This window comes from Gadus morhua, chromosome 10 (genome assembly GCF_902167405.1).
Source record: "Gadus morhua chromosome 10, gadMor3.0, whole genome shotgun sequence".
Lineage (NCBI taxonomy): Eukaryota > Metazoa > Chordata > Actinopteri > Gadiformes > Gadidae > Gadus > Gadus morhua.
In genome coordinates, this window is record NC_044057.1 from 27028597 (window position 1) to 27042299 (window position 13703).

Below are 13703 nucleotides of genomic sequence, written 5' to 3' on the forward strand. Positions count from 1 at the left end.
AATAATTGAACCACATTGGTTGATGAGCGAACCAGTACAGAGCTCTTCTCTTTATGGTTGATTAGATTAAGGTTTTTTTTTCAATCTGGCAGTATTTCTGGGAAGAGGAGGGACATGTTTTCGTCATTTTCTCTGCGGAAAACACTCACTTCCAAATGTGCTCCCATTAGGATTACAAGAGCGGCCCTGTGTGATTACAAGCTAATTAGCAGCTTATTTCATGCATGGCGAGCGCCAGTAGAAAGGGCCACTGGTTTCATTCCTCGGCTTCTCTTCGGCGGCGAGGAGCCTGTGAGCCTCACGCTGCTCTAAGAACGCTCCTCCTTGAAATGAGTTCAGTCAGATATAAATACACTTTGTTTTCATCGTGTTGGACTAAAGGACTAGACGATTGGCACAGATGTATAGAAAGTCTGTACACCATCTTCTGTGTGTTCTTGTGTGTGTGCGTTCTGGCGCAAGTGTGTCTGTGCACCTGCTGTTTGATTTTCTTGCATCACCTGTCCGTCTGCCTGTCTGTCTGTCTGTCTGTCTGTCCGTCCGTCTGTCTGTCTGTCCGTCTGCCTGTCTGCCTATCTTTCTATCTGTTTGGCTATCTGGCACTATATCTGTCTTTCGATTTATCTAGCCGTCTGTCTGTGTTTCTATCTGTCTCTCTGTCTGTATGTCTATCTGTCTGTCTATCTGCCTGCCTGTCTGCGTGTGTATTTGTCTGTTTATCTTTCTGTCTCTATAGCTCTATCTGTCTGTCTGTCTGCCTGCCTGTCGGCCTGTCTGTCTGTCTGTCTGTCTGTCTGTCTGTCTGTCTGTCTGATGTTCTGTCTGTCTGTCTGTCTGTCTGTCTGTCTGTTTGTCTGTCCGTCTGTCTGTTTGTCTGTCTGTCTGACTGTCTGTCTGTCTGTCTGCCTGTGTGTGAGCCTCACACGGGGGTCCCCAGGAAGATGATGGACTCCCACTCCGGCATGTATCTCATCTGTCCCTTCAGCTTGAGGCAGCGGGTTCCGTCACCCCAGCTCTCCATCACGTTGGCACTGTTCCCGTCTGCGGGCGAAAGACAACCGGCGGACATCAGGAGAACCAGTTCCGTCCCGTCATCCGTGGCGACGTGCATTACGGAACAACCACGCCCCAGTGTCGGCCATGAGGGTGAACGGTGAATGGACTGCATTTATACAGCCCTTTTCCAACCAGTGGCTGCTCAAAGCGCTTTACAATACTGCCTCACATTCACCCATCCATAGACACATTCACCCATTCATAGAAACTTTCACAGGGCGACAGCCAGCTGGTCAGGAGCAGTGAGGGTGAGGCGTCTCGCTCAGGGATACCTCGGCACTCAGCTAGGAGGAGCCGGGGATCGAACCAGCAACCTTCCGGTTACCAGCCCACCCGCCCTACCTCCTGCGCCAGGCCGCCCAGTAAGATCTGCTGCTTGTCATGTGTCGATAGACGGCGCCTCACAGTGAGGGTTTTGTGGAGGTGTGTCAGAGAGGAAGACCTTTGTAGTCGTCTCCGATGATGGACTGGAAGGCCATCAGCTCCACGTCCACGTCGGCCAGGCGGTTGGCGTTCTCGCAGTCGGAGTCTGCGTGAGTAGGGACAGGGCAGAGATCAGAACCGCCCACACGCCCCCAACACCTCCCCTGATAACGACCGGGGCTGGGATCAATTCCTCTCAGCCCGATCGATCGGCGCTCTGGCCTAGAAAACACTCCGGTCAGGCTGAGTCATGGAAACGGTCGGTTAGAGCAAACCGATGAGGGAGCGTCGACTTCACATCTAACGTCAGAGTAATCCCTCATGTAAAGCTGTCTATTAACCAACATCTCTATCTAACCTTTACATGTTTTTCTCTTTCTCTTTCTTCATCCTTTGTCTTTGTACCTTAATCCTAATTGGTTGTCGTTGCTCTACTAAAACACGCTCATGGGTGTTGGATTGAGTTTGTGATGGCCTGTAAAGTTCCCACCCCCCCCCAGACAACAGCCCTGTTTCTAACCCCCCACTTACTCTGGACTCTGTTGTGAAGGTTCCTCTCCCTCTTCACGGGCTCCTTGGACATGATCTCAAACAGGTTGTTGGGGTGTGAGATGATCTGGCCACGGGGTGACATCAGGGTCAGTTACACAGCGTCGCCCAACCCTCCAGATCACATGGATGTACAATACACGTGAGGGCCGCTGATGAGATGATGAACCCGATGGGGCCCCCCACTGCCCAGGAGGCCTTCATGTTATCACACCGTCAGAATCAAGTGGTAATTACTTTCATGTGTAATGTTATTGTTTCATAATGACTTTAGTCAGCTGACGTTTGAATGTCCTTAAGCAGCCTGGAGGAATATCTGTTAGTACACCCCCAGTGGAATGTTTTTGACCAATCAGAATCAAGTATTCAACAATTCTGTTGCACAATAAATGTTAATGGCAAAATAATGTGCTCTCTGTTTTCTATCCTTGCAACACTTCGGTTTGATGTGAGTACGGTTTGGCCTGGTAAGACTGTATGGGTGCATGGTGATGCTAATGGCTGCCTAATCCAACGCCAGACAGGGGGACATGTCAGAGCTCACATTGTTCCAGGCCAGCTCCACTAGAGGGCGAGCGAGCAGGAAGGCATCGTTGATCTTCTTCCCGTCCAGGTCAGGGAAGACTGTGGCCAGACCTGAGCCCACGTTGTGTACCACCATGTCCTGGTGGAGGAAGCACAGGTCCATTGGGCTGTCTGTGTGTTTCTGGAGGATGTGGTATTTATACAGTGTATACTGTGTTTACTGTTAAGAGATATATTGTATATACAGCGTCTATACTATCTTCTCTACATCTTTTATCTATTGTGCGTCATTCCCTTAGTTAATGAGGTCCTGTCTATCTAGAAGGGATTTATTAATGATGCCATTAAATTTAATATAATGTACTTTAATGTATGACCTGCCCAGGCATTGCTGGTGTAAACAAGCCTTCCCAGCTAACTCGGACTCATTTATGGATTTGCTTCTTATGTCGTTGACCCTAAAATAAACTTTCAATTAATTATGAAATTAAAATATCTAGGTCCATTGGGTGTAACTTGGCTGCCACGTCGTACCTGTCTGAAGACGATGTTGAAGGGGAAGACTTCAAAGAAGAAGTCAGAGGTGATGGGCAGGATCTCCTGCTCCTCCTCGTCCTCCTTCATGATGTAGCGGTAGGCCGAGTTGTCGAAGTTCAGCCTGAGTCACGTGAGGCCGTGAAGAAGAGCATCAGCTTATTGTAGTCAGTTGACTTTGAACATGGTTGTTCTGTTGCCTGTTTGCGTAACTATAAGTACTTGCATGTATGTGAAAGTGCGTGTGCATGCAATTATACGTGCGTTTTTGTGTGTTTGTGCATGTAGGTGAACGTGCATGTATGTGTACATGTGTGTGTTTGCATGAAAGTGTACATGCATATAAGTGTATGTGTGTGTGTGTGTGTGTGTGTGTGTGTGTGTGTGTGTGTGTGTGTGTGTGTGTGTGTGTGTGTGTGTGTGTGTGTCTGTGTGTGTGTGTGTGTGTGTGCATGCCTTTGTGAGTGTATGTATGTGTACATGTTTGTGTTTTTGTGTGTGTGCATGTATATGTGTGTGTGTGTGTGTGTGTGTGTGTGTGCATGTATATGTGTGTGTGTGTGTGTGTGTGTGTGTGTGTGTGTGTGTGTGTGTGTGTGTGTGTGTGTGTGTGTGTGTGTGTGTGTGCGTGTGTGTGTGTCGTGCGGACCTCATGGTGACGTGGGAGTAGTCTCCCACCAGCTGCTCAGAGAGCACCTCCACGTGGATGTCCGTGTCGTAGAATTGCTTCCCCATCTGCCGCAGCTGACCCATGGCGTAGTGTAGGTAGCCCTTACGCTTGCTCCTGTACACGCACACACACACACATAGGGACGCACACACACAGGGAGGCACACACACACACACACACATAGGGACGCACACACACAGGGAGGCACACACACACACACACACATAGGGACGCACACACACACGGAGGCACACACACACACACACACACAGGGACGCACATACACACTGGCACACACGCACACATACGAACACACATGACCATACACACACACACATAAAGACACACGCACACACACACGCACATGCACACACACAAGATATGGGCTGTTATTAAACATATTTGTTAGCTTTTCTGTATAATATTGTAACTCTGTCCTTCATGAGTCCACACTGACTCAAGTGTTCATCTGTAGTGTCATGAATCATGACACTACAGATGAACACTTGAACCATCCATCATGACTCATGATGGATGGTTACGTCTGTGTGTCTCGCCCTGTCTTGTTTTTATTGCTGCTGCGGCGGCAGATCTCAACGGCTCCTCTGGGAATAATTAAAGTGTGGGATCTGGATGGTACGTATCCCGTACCTCCCCACACATCAGCCTCAGCAGCTGATGATCATCAACCTGGGATACCAGGGCTTTAGGGTAACGACAACACACCGCCATACAAGATAACACACAGGGACACACACACACACACAAACACACACACGCAAATATACAAAGACATACACAAACACACACCGTCCTCACACTCAGACACACACCGTCCTCACACTCACACACACACCGTCCTCACACTCATACAAACACCGTCCTCACACTCACACACACACCGTCCTCACACTCACACACACACCGTCCTCACACTCAGACACACACCGTCCTCACACTCACACACACACCGTCCTCACACTCACACACACACCGTCCTCACACTCACACACACACCGTCCTCACACTCACACACACACCGTCCTCACACTCACGCACACACCGTCCTCACACTCACACACACACCGTCCTCACACACACCGTCCTCACACTCACACACACACCGTCCTCACACTCACGCACACACCGTCCTCACACTCACACACACACCGTCCTCACACTCATGCACACACCGTCCTCACACTCACACACACACCGTCCTCACACTCACGCACACACCGTCCTCACACTCACGCACACACCGTCCTCACAACCAGCACACACACCGTCCTCACACTCACACACACACCGTCCTCACACTCACACACACACCGTCCTCACACACACCGTCCTCACACTCACACACACACCGTCCTCACACCCAGCACACACACGTTGGGGGGGGGGCACCTGTAGTGGAGGGTGACGCCGGTGGCCGACTCCTCCTGGCAGAAGAAGGTGGGGGGCTGGACCTTGGGGTAGCTGAAGCGCAGGTACTCGTGCAGGTTGTCCAGGCCGTTGACGAAGTCACGCACGTGACGGCCTAGCACCTACACAGCAGGGGGGGGGGGCACTGGGTCAGGACATTGATGCCCTGCCCCGGGGGGGGGGGGCACTGGGTCAGGACATTGACGCCCTGCCCCGGGGGGGGGGGGGGGGGGGGGGGCACTGGGTCAGGACGTTGACGCCCTGCCCCGGGGGGGGGGGGGGGGGGGGGCCCTGGGTCAGGCCACCGCCGCCCTCTCTCTCTCTCACCTTGAGGATCCTGTCATAGCCGTACTTCCCTACGAACCCCAGGAAGTACACGCCCCAGGAGTTCATCAGCTCGTTGTAGGGGGTCCCGGTCACCCCGCTGGCCGCCTTGGCAATGCGGGGGATGACACTCTCACTGTACACCTGCATGAGGACACACACACACACACACACACACACACACACACACACACACACACACACACACACACACACACACACACACACACACACACACACACACACACACACACACACACACACACAGATCAAGTCATTTCATGTACAATTGCATGTTCTTCTCAAACATTTGTCAGTCAGTTAGTCAACTGGTGTCTGTTAATGCGTAGTTCTAATGACACCTGTTGTCACGATTACAGCTATTATAACTAAATAAGGGATTCATAAATAATAGAATTATTGAAGAATAAAGAGTAGCAACACCTGCCTGTCTAGACACACACACTTAGTACCTCGCCTCGACCTCATTTCAAATCAATTCACCATAAGATACACAAAACTATTAAAGTACAATCAACCATCCCCTGGTTGAAGAGGTCTCTGTGCTGCCCTGCTGGGGGCTGTGTGTGACGACAGGGCCTACCTGATGGGGGGCTGTGTGTGACCACAGGGCCTACCTGATGGGGCCTGTGTTTGACCACAGGGCCTACCTGATGGGGGGCTGTGTGTGACCACAGGGCCTACCTGATGGGGGCCTGTGTGTGTGTGTGACCACAGGGCCTACCTGATGGGGGCCTGTGTGTGTGTGTGTGACCACAGGGCCTACCTGCTGGGGGCCTGTGTGTGTGTGTGACGACAGGGCCTACCTGATGGGTGGCTGTGTGTGTGTGTGACCACAGGGCCTACCTGATGGGTGGCTGTGTGTGACCACAGGGCCTACCTGATGGGGGCCTGTGTGTGTGTGTGTGTGTGTGTGTGTGTGTGTGTGTGTGTGTGTGTGTGTGTGTGTGTGTGTGACCACAGGGCCTACCTGCTGGGGGCCTGTGTGTGTGACCACAGGGCCTACCTGATGGGGCCTGTGTGTGTGTGTGACGACAGGGCCTACCTGATGGGTGGCTGTGTGTGTGACGACAGGGCCTACCTGATGGGTGGCTGTGTGTGTGTGTGACCACAGGGCCTACCTGATGGGTGGCCGTGTGTGTGACGACAGGGCCTACCTGATGGGTGGCTGTGTGTGTGACGACAGGGCCTACCTGATGGGTGACGAAGGAGTGCAGCCGGACGTCGGCCCGCTCCCGGACCAGCTTCCAGACGTCGTCCCCGTAGGACTCCTTGATGAAGTCGTGGAGACTCTCACACAGTAGCCCGTACATCGCTCCTACCGCTCAGCTCCACGCCGCCCTGAACCCTCCTCACACACCCCCAGATAATCACCTTCTCGTTGAGTCCCCCAGTGGTTCTGCTCTCTAGATCAGGCCTGAAGCTCGCCCTCTCTATCCATCAAGTATGTGCAGGTAACTCGGTGTCTGCGTCTGTTCTTATTCCCGCGGTTGCGCGTCCTGTACGCTACGTGTTGAGGTGGGACCGTCTGTACTGCCTCCGCCGCGCCGTGCCAACAGAGCAGCACCCCGGGCGGAGGGTTTTAAAGGCGCTGTGATTACAGCGGGCCCTCCAGTCTCAACGAGGGCCCTCCATTGTCTGCGTGTGTCAGCTGTCACGGCCTGGTGATGCTGTCCATCCAGCCATGTGACAGGAACACACTGCGGCCCGCTGAGACCCAGCCCTCAAACACAGATGGCCCGGCCTCAAGGGCTCTAACCATACCCCCCTGCTCAAGAAGAACCAAAGTGACGTTTAATGGAAGAAGATCTCCTTTTTAAGTGCATTTCATTTCGAAGTTGTGACTTTAACAACAGCATGCCAGCCAGAGGAATATCAGCATTGGTCGTGTTTACTGACACTACCAAAGGAAGCTCTCTCTTCAAAGATTCATGGTCATAATTCTTCATTTTTACTCTTCACTCCCAGAAGCAACCTGAGTAGAACCCTCCAGGCCCTGAAACTACGTCCCATTAAAGCGATGCTGTGGTGTCTGGGGTGATTACTGGGTCTTCTCTCTGCACTAATAGTGGTCTCACCGAGCATCGCGAAAGAGAGAGATGGGGTTTTTTTTGGAACAGGGCAAGTGCGAAAATCAATATCCATTCCCCATAAAGAGAATGCCTTCTTCCCCCTCTGGGCCGGCGCTGCGCCCCATGAATGAGGGGCCGCGGGGGGTAATATTGAGCCAGACTTAAAATCGGTTTGGGAAGAAAATGTGCAACGAATGTTGAAGAAAAGGTCATTTCTCCTGTTGATGGCCATAGATTCCCTCCAAGAGAGGGCTTTTATTCTGAAACACAGGCGAGATGGCTTCGCAGCAGTCGCGGTTTGGTATCGGCCAAGCAATGGCGTTAAACCGTGACAGAATGCACGCTTTGAAATGGGCTCACGATTCCCCACCAGACAGAAGGACGGTGCTATGCTATGACATAGCATCAGAGACAGGGCGTGTCTCTGATGGAGGACCGTTGGAGGTGCCAAGCCAATCTCCAACGGTCAAATAGATGGAGGGTTGCGACTGTTTTTTTGGGTGGGCCTCTAAAAACAAAATAACAGCTGCAGAATCTTAACAGAGATACAGAGACAACACACACACACACACACACACACACACACACACACACACACACACACACACACACACACACACACACACACACACACACACACACGTTTACCCTACCAACAGGGGACTATCGGTTTTCATCGACCAAGTGTGGACCTCTATTTCTGGTCATTTAAAAATTACAAAAACATAATACAGAGTTTAGTTTTAAGTTATTCATAAGTCATAATATAACTTCAAATGTGTTTTTTTGATTTATTTTAAAGAAGTTGCCAAGAGGGGACTTCAATACTTAAGCGATATTTACCTATCACAGAGGGGACTCCATTCACTGCAGCAAGGGAGCTGTCTGTGCCTATTGTTTCACTCAATGAGTGTTTGCCAACTGCAACTGTTGCTTCTGTCAATGTGTTTACATGGGAAAATATAAAAGATGGTCCCCACTTGGATTGTAAAACATGACAGAAGTCCCCTGTTAAATGGTATGGAGCGACCCTCACACTCCTGCATGGATCTATTCATGAAGTGTGGAAAAGAATAAATGTAATCCTCATCAATAATCTATAATCATCTTTTAAGATATATTTAGAAGGGTTAAAAATGGGCGATTAATTTGCAATTTGCAAGTTAAATATGGAAAATAATGCGATTAATCACGATTAAATATTTTTATTGATTGACAGCCCTAGTTAGCCCTGTTATCTATAAGTCTTTTTTCCTCATGACAAAATGTCTCTTATGAACTATGGAAGAACTGTGTAAAGGCTCTATGGCAAATTATTTATTTTGTACTATAGAGAAAGCAGTTAACATTTTTTTTCTACCCTAATGAATACATAAATGCTGGAGTGTAAGTGTCGCTCCATACCATTGAACAGGGGACCAGTGTCATTTTGAACAGGCAAAGAGGGGACTACTGTCATTCTGTACAATCCAAGAGGGGACCATCTTCTCTGTTTAACAGCACAAAGTTAAAAACAAAATTCTACACATCAAACTTTCTTTGATGGTCTGTATACTATTGTGCAGGTTCTGACATATGCTGTAGGTACAACCCGGTATCACGCGATTGCGTGCTCCTGCGCACGAACGTTAATCTATTGAAGCGTGTTCCAGAGCACGATAGTCCGACTTTTTGTGTGTTACACAGAACGAAATGTAAACCAATGCATTCTGAATGGGAGTGTTCTAAGACAATTAACGTGCTCCACAAAACGGTACGAGAGAGAGAGAGAAAGAGAGAGAGGGAGGGACAGAGAGAGAGAGAGAGGCTTCAGAAAGGGTGTGCGCAGATAGTACAGTGCACCCTAGTTATGTTTATGCCAAAACCACAAATGCTATATGTATATATATATATATATTGCCTAATTATATATATTGCCTATATATATGTATAGGCTATATATATAAATAGGCTATAATTATATTATTTAGCGTGTAATGAGACAATCTATAGCCAAATTGTCGAAGATGCCCGAGAATCTCCGGGGATATCAGCATGGGAAATCGGCGAATCAGACCCATGAACCGATAAAGAAAGACGTCATCTCAAGCGGGAGAGAACGTTTGCGGTGCTGGTTTGTGTCACGTAAGTACAGGGCTCTCATTGCACACGCTCGAACCTGTGCCGCGTTACGTTCCAATTCAGATCCGGGTAAAAGAAGTATACTTCAAGGACCCGGATGCCGTACTCAAAACGGGCTAATCCTGAAGTGTGGATCGAAGGACACTCCCCGTACTCAACGGCAGCCATCTTAGCTACGTAGCAGAAGAGGCGGAGCCAGGCTGAGCCAAAGTCGGCGCATTTTCCACATAGCCTGCATTAATAGAGTCATTTTGTTAGTTGTTATAGTTTTTATAGCTGCTAGGCGTAAAGAGTTCACCGTTCAAAGCGGGATGTTTATTGCGGGGGAGGAGCCACGGCGGCAGTCGTGATCGTAATTTCCGGTTAGTGCACCACGGAGTACTCGATTTGGAACAGCACTCACATCTGAAAAAATAACGTAGTAGATAGTGCGGATAGTATACTTCCTTTAAGTATACTCATGGAAGTACGGGTATGGTCTCACGAAAATACGTGACACTGTCACGTTATTTAATCTATTCAAACGTGATCAGGGACACGTAGGCCTATACATTAGGGAGCGTTCTCCCTAATGTCCCTTATGGTGCTCCGTACAGATCATTCATTGTTGAAAATTGTCTGTGATAACTAACAATATGAAAGCTTTTGGCCACCCGTTTCTACTTTCACCTTTGATACTGAGAAATTGTGACAATACACCATTAAATGCAGGTGCGCTGCTCTGTAGGCAAACCGCGAAGGAAAAAAGGGTAGCTGCTTCATCTGTTCTGTTTAGAATTGTATGTCTTGATGTTTATTTTATCTAGCCATCTATTCTCTTGTTTTTGGCTATGTGATTGAACGTCCGCGTCAATGCCTCGATCGCAAGTCCAGGCCTCCAAAATCGACAGCTAATTACCCCGAAACATATTCAAATATGATCATGTGTGGCACTGTTGCAATCGCCTAAAAACGTAGATGTCAAAGCACACCTTGTTTGCCCCGTTACGCCACCGGGAAGATATTTTCATACTTCTAATGGATTGATTCATATTTTAAGGTTCTCGGAGTGAGACTTTAAGCAGCTGCAGCAGAAGTGTTGAGACGAAAGATGATAAAGACATTTATAGAATATTCCCATTATGATTCTTCGCACGACCTGCAGGTTGGAGAGACTGAAATAACCCCCAAAATGAGTAATAATGTAAAAGCAGCCAAGTCCCACAAATTGCTTGAACTATTTATTTCATTCCATTGTTTCGTTGATTTGAAAAGTTAAGCATATGGATTTAATGCAATATCCACAAACAGTTCAAAATGGTACCATGATATGCGGTCACAGGTACATAGTTATCACCTGACAAACATGTCACGGGTTGAAATCAAAGGCAGTACAAATAGATAAAAATGTAGCTGAAGTTTCAAATTGTTGTATTAACCGGTTCATTTCTTTTGTGAAAGTCACCAAAAGTCCAAAAAAGTTAAACGCAAGGTCACAGGCTAACAGTGGAGCTGTGTTGGGAACCAGCAGCCAAGAGCTTCCATGGAAACTTTCTACCCATGTTAAATAGATGTAGTTGGCAGTTCCTTTTCTGCCCATTTTTTAAACTTGTGGAAGCACTTTGCAGTACTGGGAGACACCATTTCTAACGGCAATGGAGCTAGATTCTAAAAATATCAAAAGATGCCCAAAGCAAATACCTTTAACCCATAGTTGCGTTTTATCAAATTAAAAAAAATTGAGTTTCATTGACCACAAATTGAGCAGAAATATTTTGCATACAAATCTTTAAATAGTTTAACCACATTAAGAAAAATACATTCGTTAATTTTTTTAATTAGTGAAGCCACAAGTTTTGCACATTATCCAAACAGAATACCTGAAATGTTGATATTTTCAGCCCTTTCGGGTTAAAACAAGAGAAAAGGACAACCTAACAAGAGTGAAAAGTTTGGGTTAGGTGACCTATAGTTCAAAGATGTCCCTGGTCAGGTAGACTAAATAAAAGTGTATTCACAATTGCTCCAGGACATTCGTGTGAGCTCTCCCTCAAGCCTAGAGAGACATCAGTGTTGAACCACCAACTGAAAGGGGGTATTTGCCATTAGTATGAGTGACAACATTTCATGGCCATTAATTTAGTTCATTATATTTAGCCGATTTGAATAGACTTTTCTAGCAGGTGAGGCCGTCAAAGAACTAAATATGGAGCAACTACAAAAAGTAAATTTGCAGCATGACCAAATTATACAAAAAGTATAGGAACTGTTCTAGCAGATATGTTTTAGAAGTCTCTTTTGATAGGCAGGGAATAATTGTCTTTGTCATCCTGTAGTCATGCCATCTAATCTGTTGGGCAAAGTACCGCTACTGATTAATCCAGTAGACTCAGTCAAGTCCCCCTAGTTAGAAAATGCTTTATTTTAGGTTTTCAAGCATCTTAAAATACCCAAATCATCACTCCAATACACAAGTCAGCTAATGGCCTACAAGGAAATGCTGAAGCTAGTGTTAGTGATGGCGATAGAAATGGACAAGCTTGCGTGTACAAATATGCAACTAGAATTGCAAGGTTCACAGCCCAGTTGCATAAGTGGTCGCAACCGTTGGATTGTAAGCAAGGGTAAAAAAAATAACTACTTTCCACAAACTAGTCAACATGGTCAATTGAAAGCCTGTACAAAACGACCCTGGAATAGTCAAATGCAGCTTTACAGCGGATGAATTAAGCCAAATTGCATAAACATCCAATGGTAAACAGTATACAAATGCAATCAAGGTTGCACTCACACTAGGCCATCTGGCCGTGGCCGTCGCAACTGTGGCCTGGCCACGGTAGGCTCTTGTACATACGCCATCACGTCGCTAGCATCCAAACAATTCTACCAAACCTTAACCAACTAGTGAAAAATGGAACAAAACTTTAGCACACACCCAGTGACTAATCACCTTGTCCAGGGGTTTTCCAACGTGGTTTACCAGAGGGCCTTGTGGACTTAAAGTAAGCCACACATTTGACAGACAGCACCGAATGACGTTAAACTAAGCTAGTCTACAGGTTACCAGTGCTAGTGCAATTACATGAGCATTTTGCACAATATTTGTACTCCAATGCTACGTAAAACAGGCTTCTTCAGAAACCCGTAGCCTGCTACATTGAAGGGCAACTGTAACAAATCCTGACCAAGACCGAAAGATGGCTCTGGAAGCCACTACGGCCCACGCAGCAGATTACTGCGTGGACCGTGGTGGCTTCCAGATCAACCCTTCGGTGGACCATTCATACACATGTATTCCGAGGATGTTTTGAAGACACTGGAGTCCCATGGCTGTAGATTCCTTTGAAGACTAAGTTGGTATGGGGGGGCCCAAAGGGGGCCCCCCCATAGATCTTGTCAGTCATCTAACACCTGTTAAGAAAAACACACACACATCCCAAGATACAAATCAGCAAAGCTAGGTTAACAAACAGCGGTGACATGCATGTCAAGGTGCAAAGAGCAGGGATACTGATGGCTTGTGTCTGAGGAGACAGCCCAAAAACGTCAACATTTAATAAAGAAAAATAACTTTTACTCACTGCGGTGGTCTGTTTCGAAGTGCCATGTTGGTAGCAATATTTGTCTGGGCTGTTCAGTCAAATGCCCACAAAAACAAACACGCAACAACGCATACTTTCAGTTTGTATAAAGTGACAGTGTGCTGCAATCTAGATCGAAAACTTTCAACCCTCACTAAACTCAACCTCGATTGACACAGGCCGATGCGAAAAGTAAACCAAACCCATTGTGTTCACCTTTAATAAAGCGGTGCGTGACAGGTGATCTCAATTAAGAGCTAATCAGAAAGAACACACTGATCGGCCATGAGTGAGACTATCAAAACGAGGACGAGGATTTAACGGAATTGTTACCATTCAAATTTCTTTATTATTGGATAGGGTATGATATCAATGATTTGGGCTTTGAGTAGGCCTCTATTTCTTAAATATAGTTCTTAC

General features: G+C 47.4%; 1 protein-coding gene across 3 annotated transcripts in view; it reads right to left on the bottom strand.

Moving 5' to 3' along the window:
• The window catches only part of LOC115552552 (soluble guanylate cyclase 88E), a 35793-nt gene that overhangs the window by 10049 nt on the left and 12041 nt on the right, over window positions 1-13703 (bottom strand). Inside the window, exons 1-9 of one of the 3 annotated variants that reach the window (XR_003978335.1) lie at window positions 6724-8196; window positions 5513-5653; window positions 5168-5307; window positions 3737-3871; window positions 3088-3211; window positions 2573-2692; window positions 2011-2095; window positions 1499-1585; window positions 924-1041 (exon numbers count right to left, since the gene is read on the bottom strand). Coding sequence is in view for 2 of the 3 variants with exons in the window: in XM_030368755.1 (XP_030224615.1) it covers window positions 924-1041; window positions 1499-1585; window positions 2011-2095; window positions 2573-2692; window positions 3088-3211; window positions 3737-3871; window positions 5168-5307; window positions 5513-5653; window positions 6724-6843 (1070 nt within the window). In the remaining variant the exon portion in view is untranslated. Of the gene's footprint in view, window positions 1-923; window positions 1042-1498; window positions 1586-2010; window positions 2096-2572; window positions 2693-3087; window positions 3212-3736; window positions 3872-5167; window positions 5308-5512; window positions 5654-6723; window positions 8197-13703 lie in introns of those variants that run through there. The other 2 variants (XM_030368755.1, XM_030368754.1) reach the window with 2 other exon arrangements.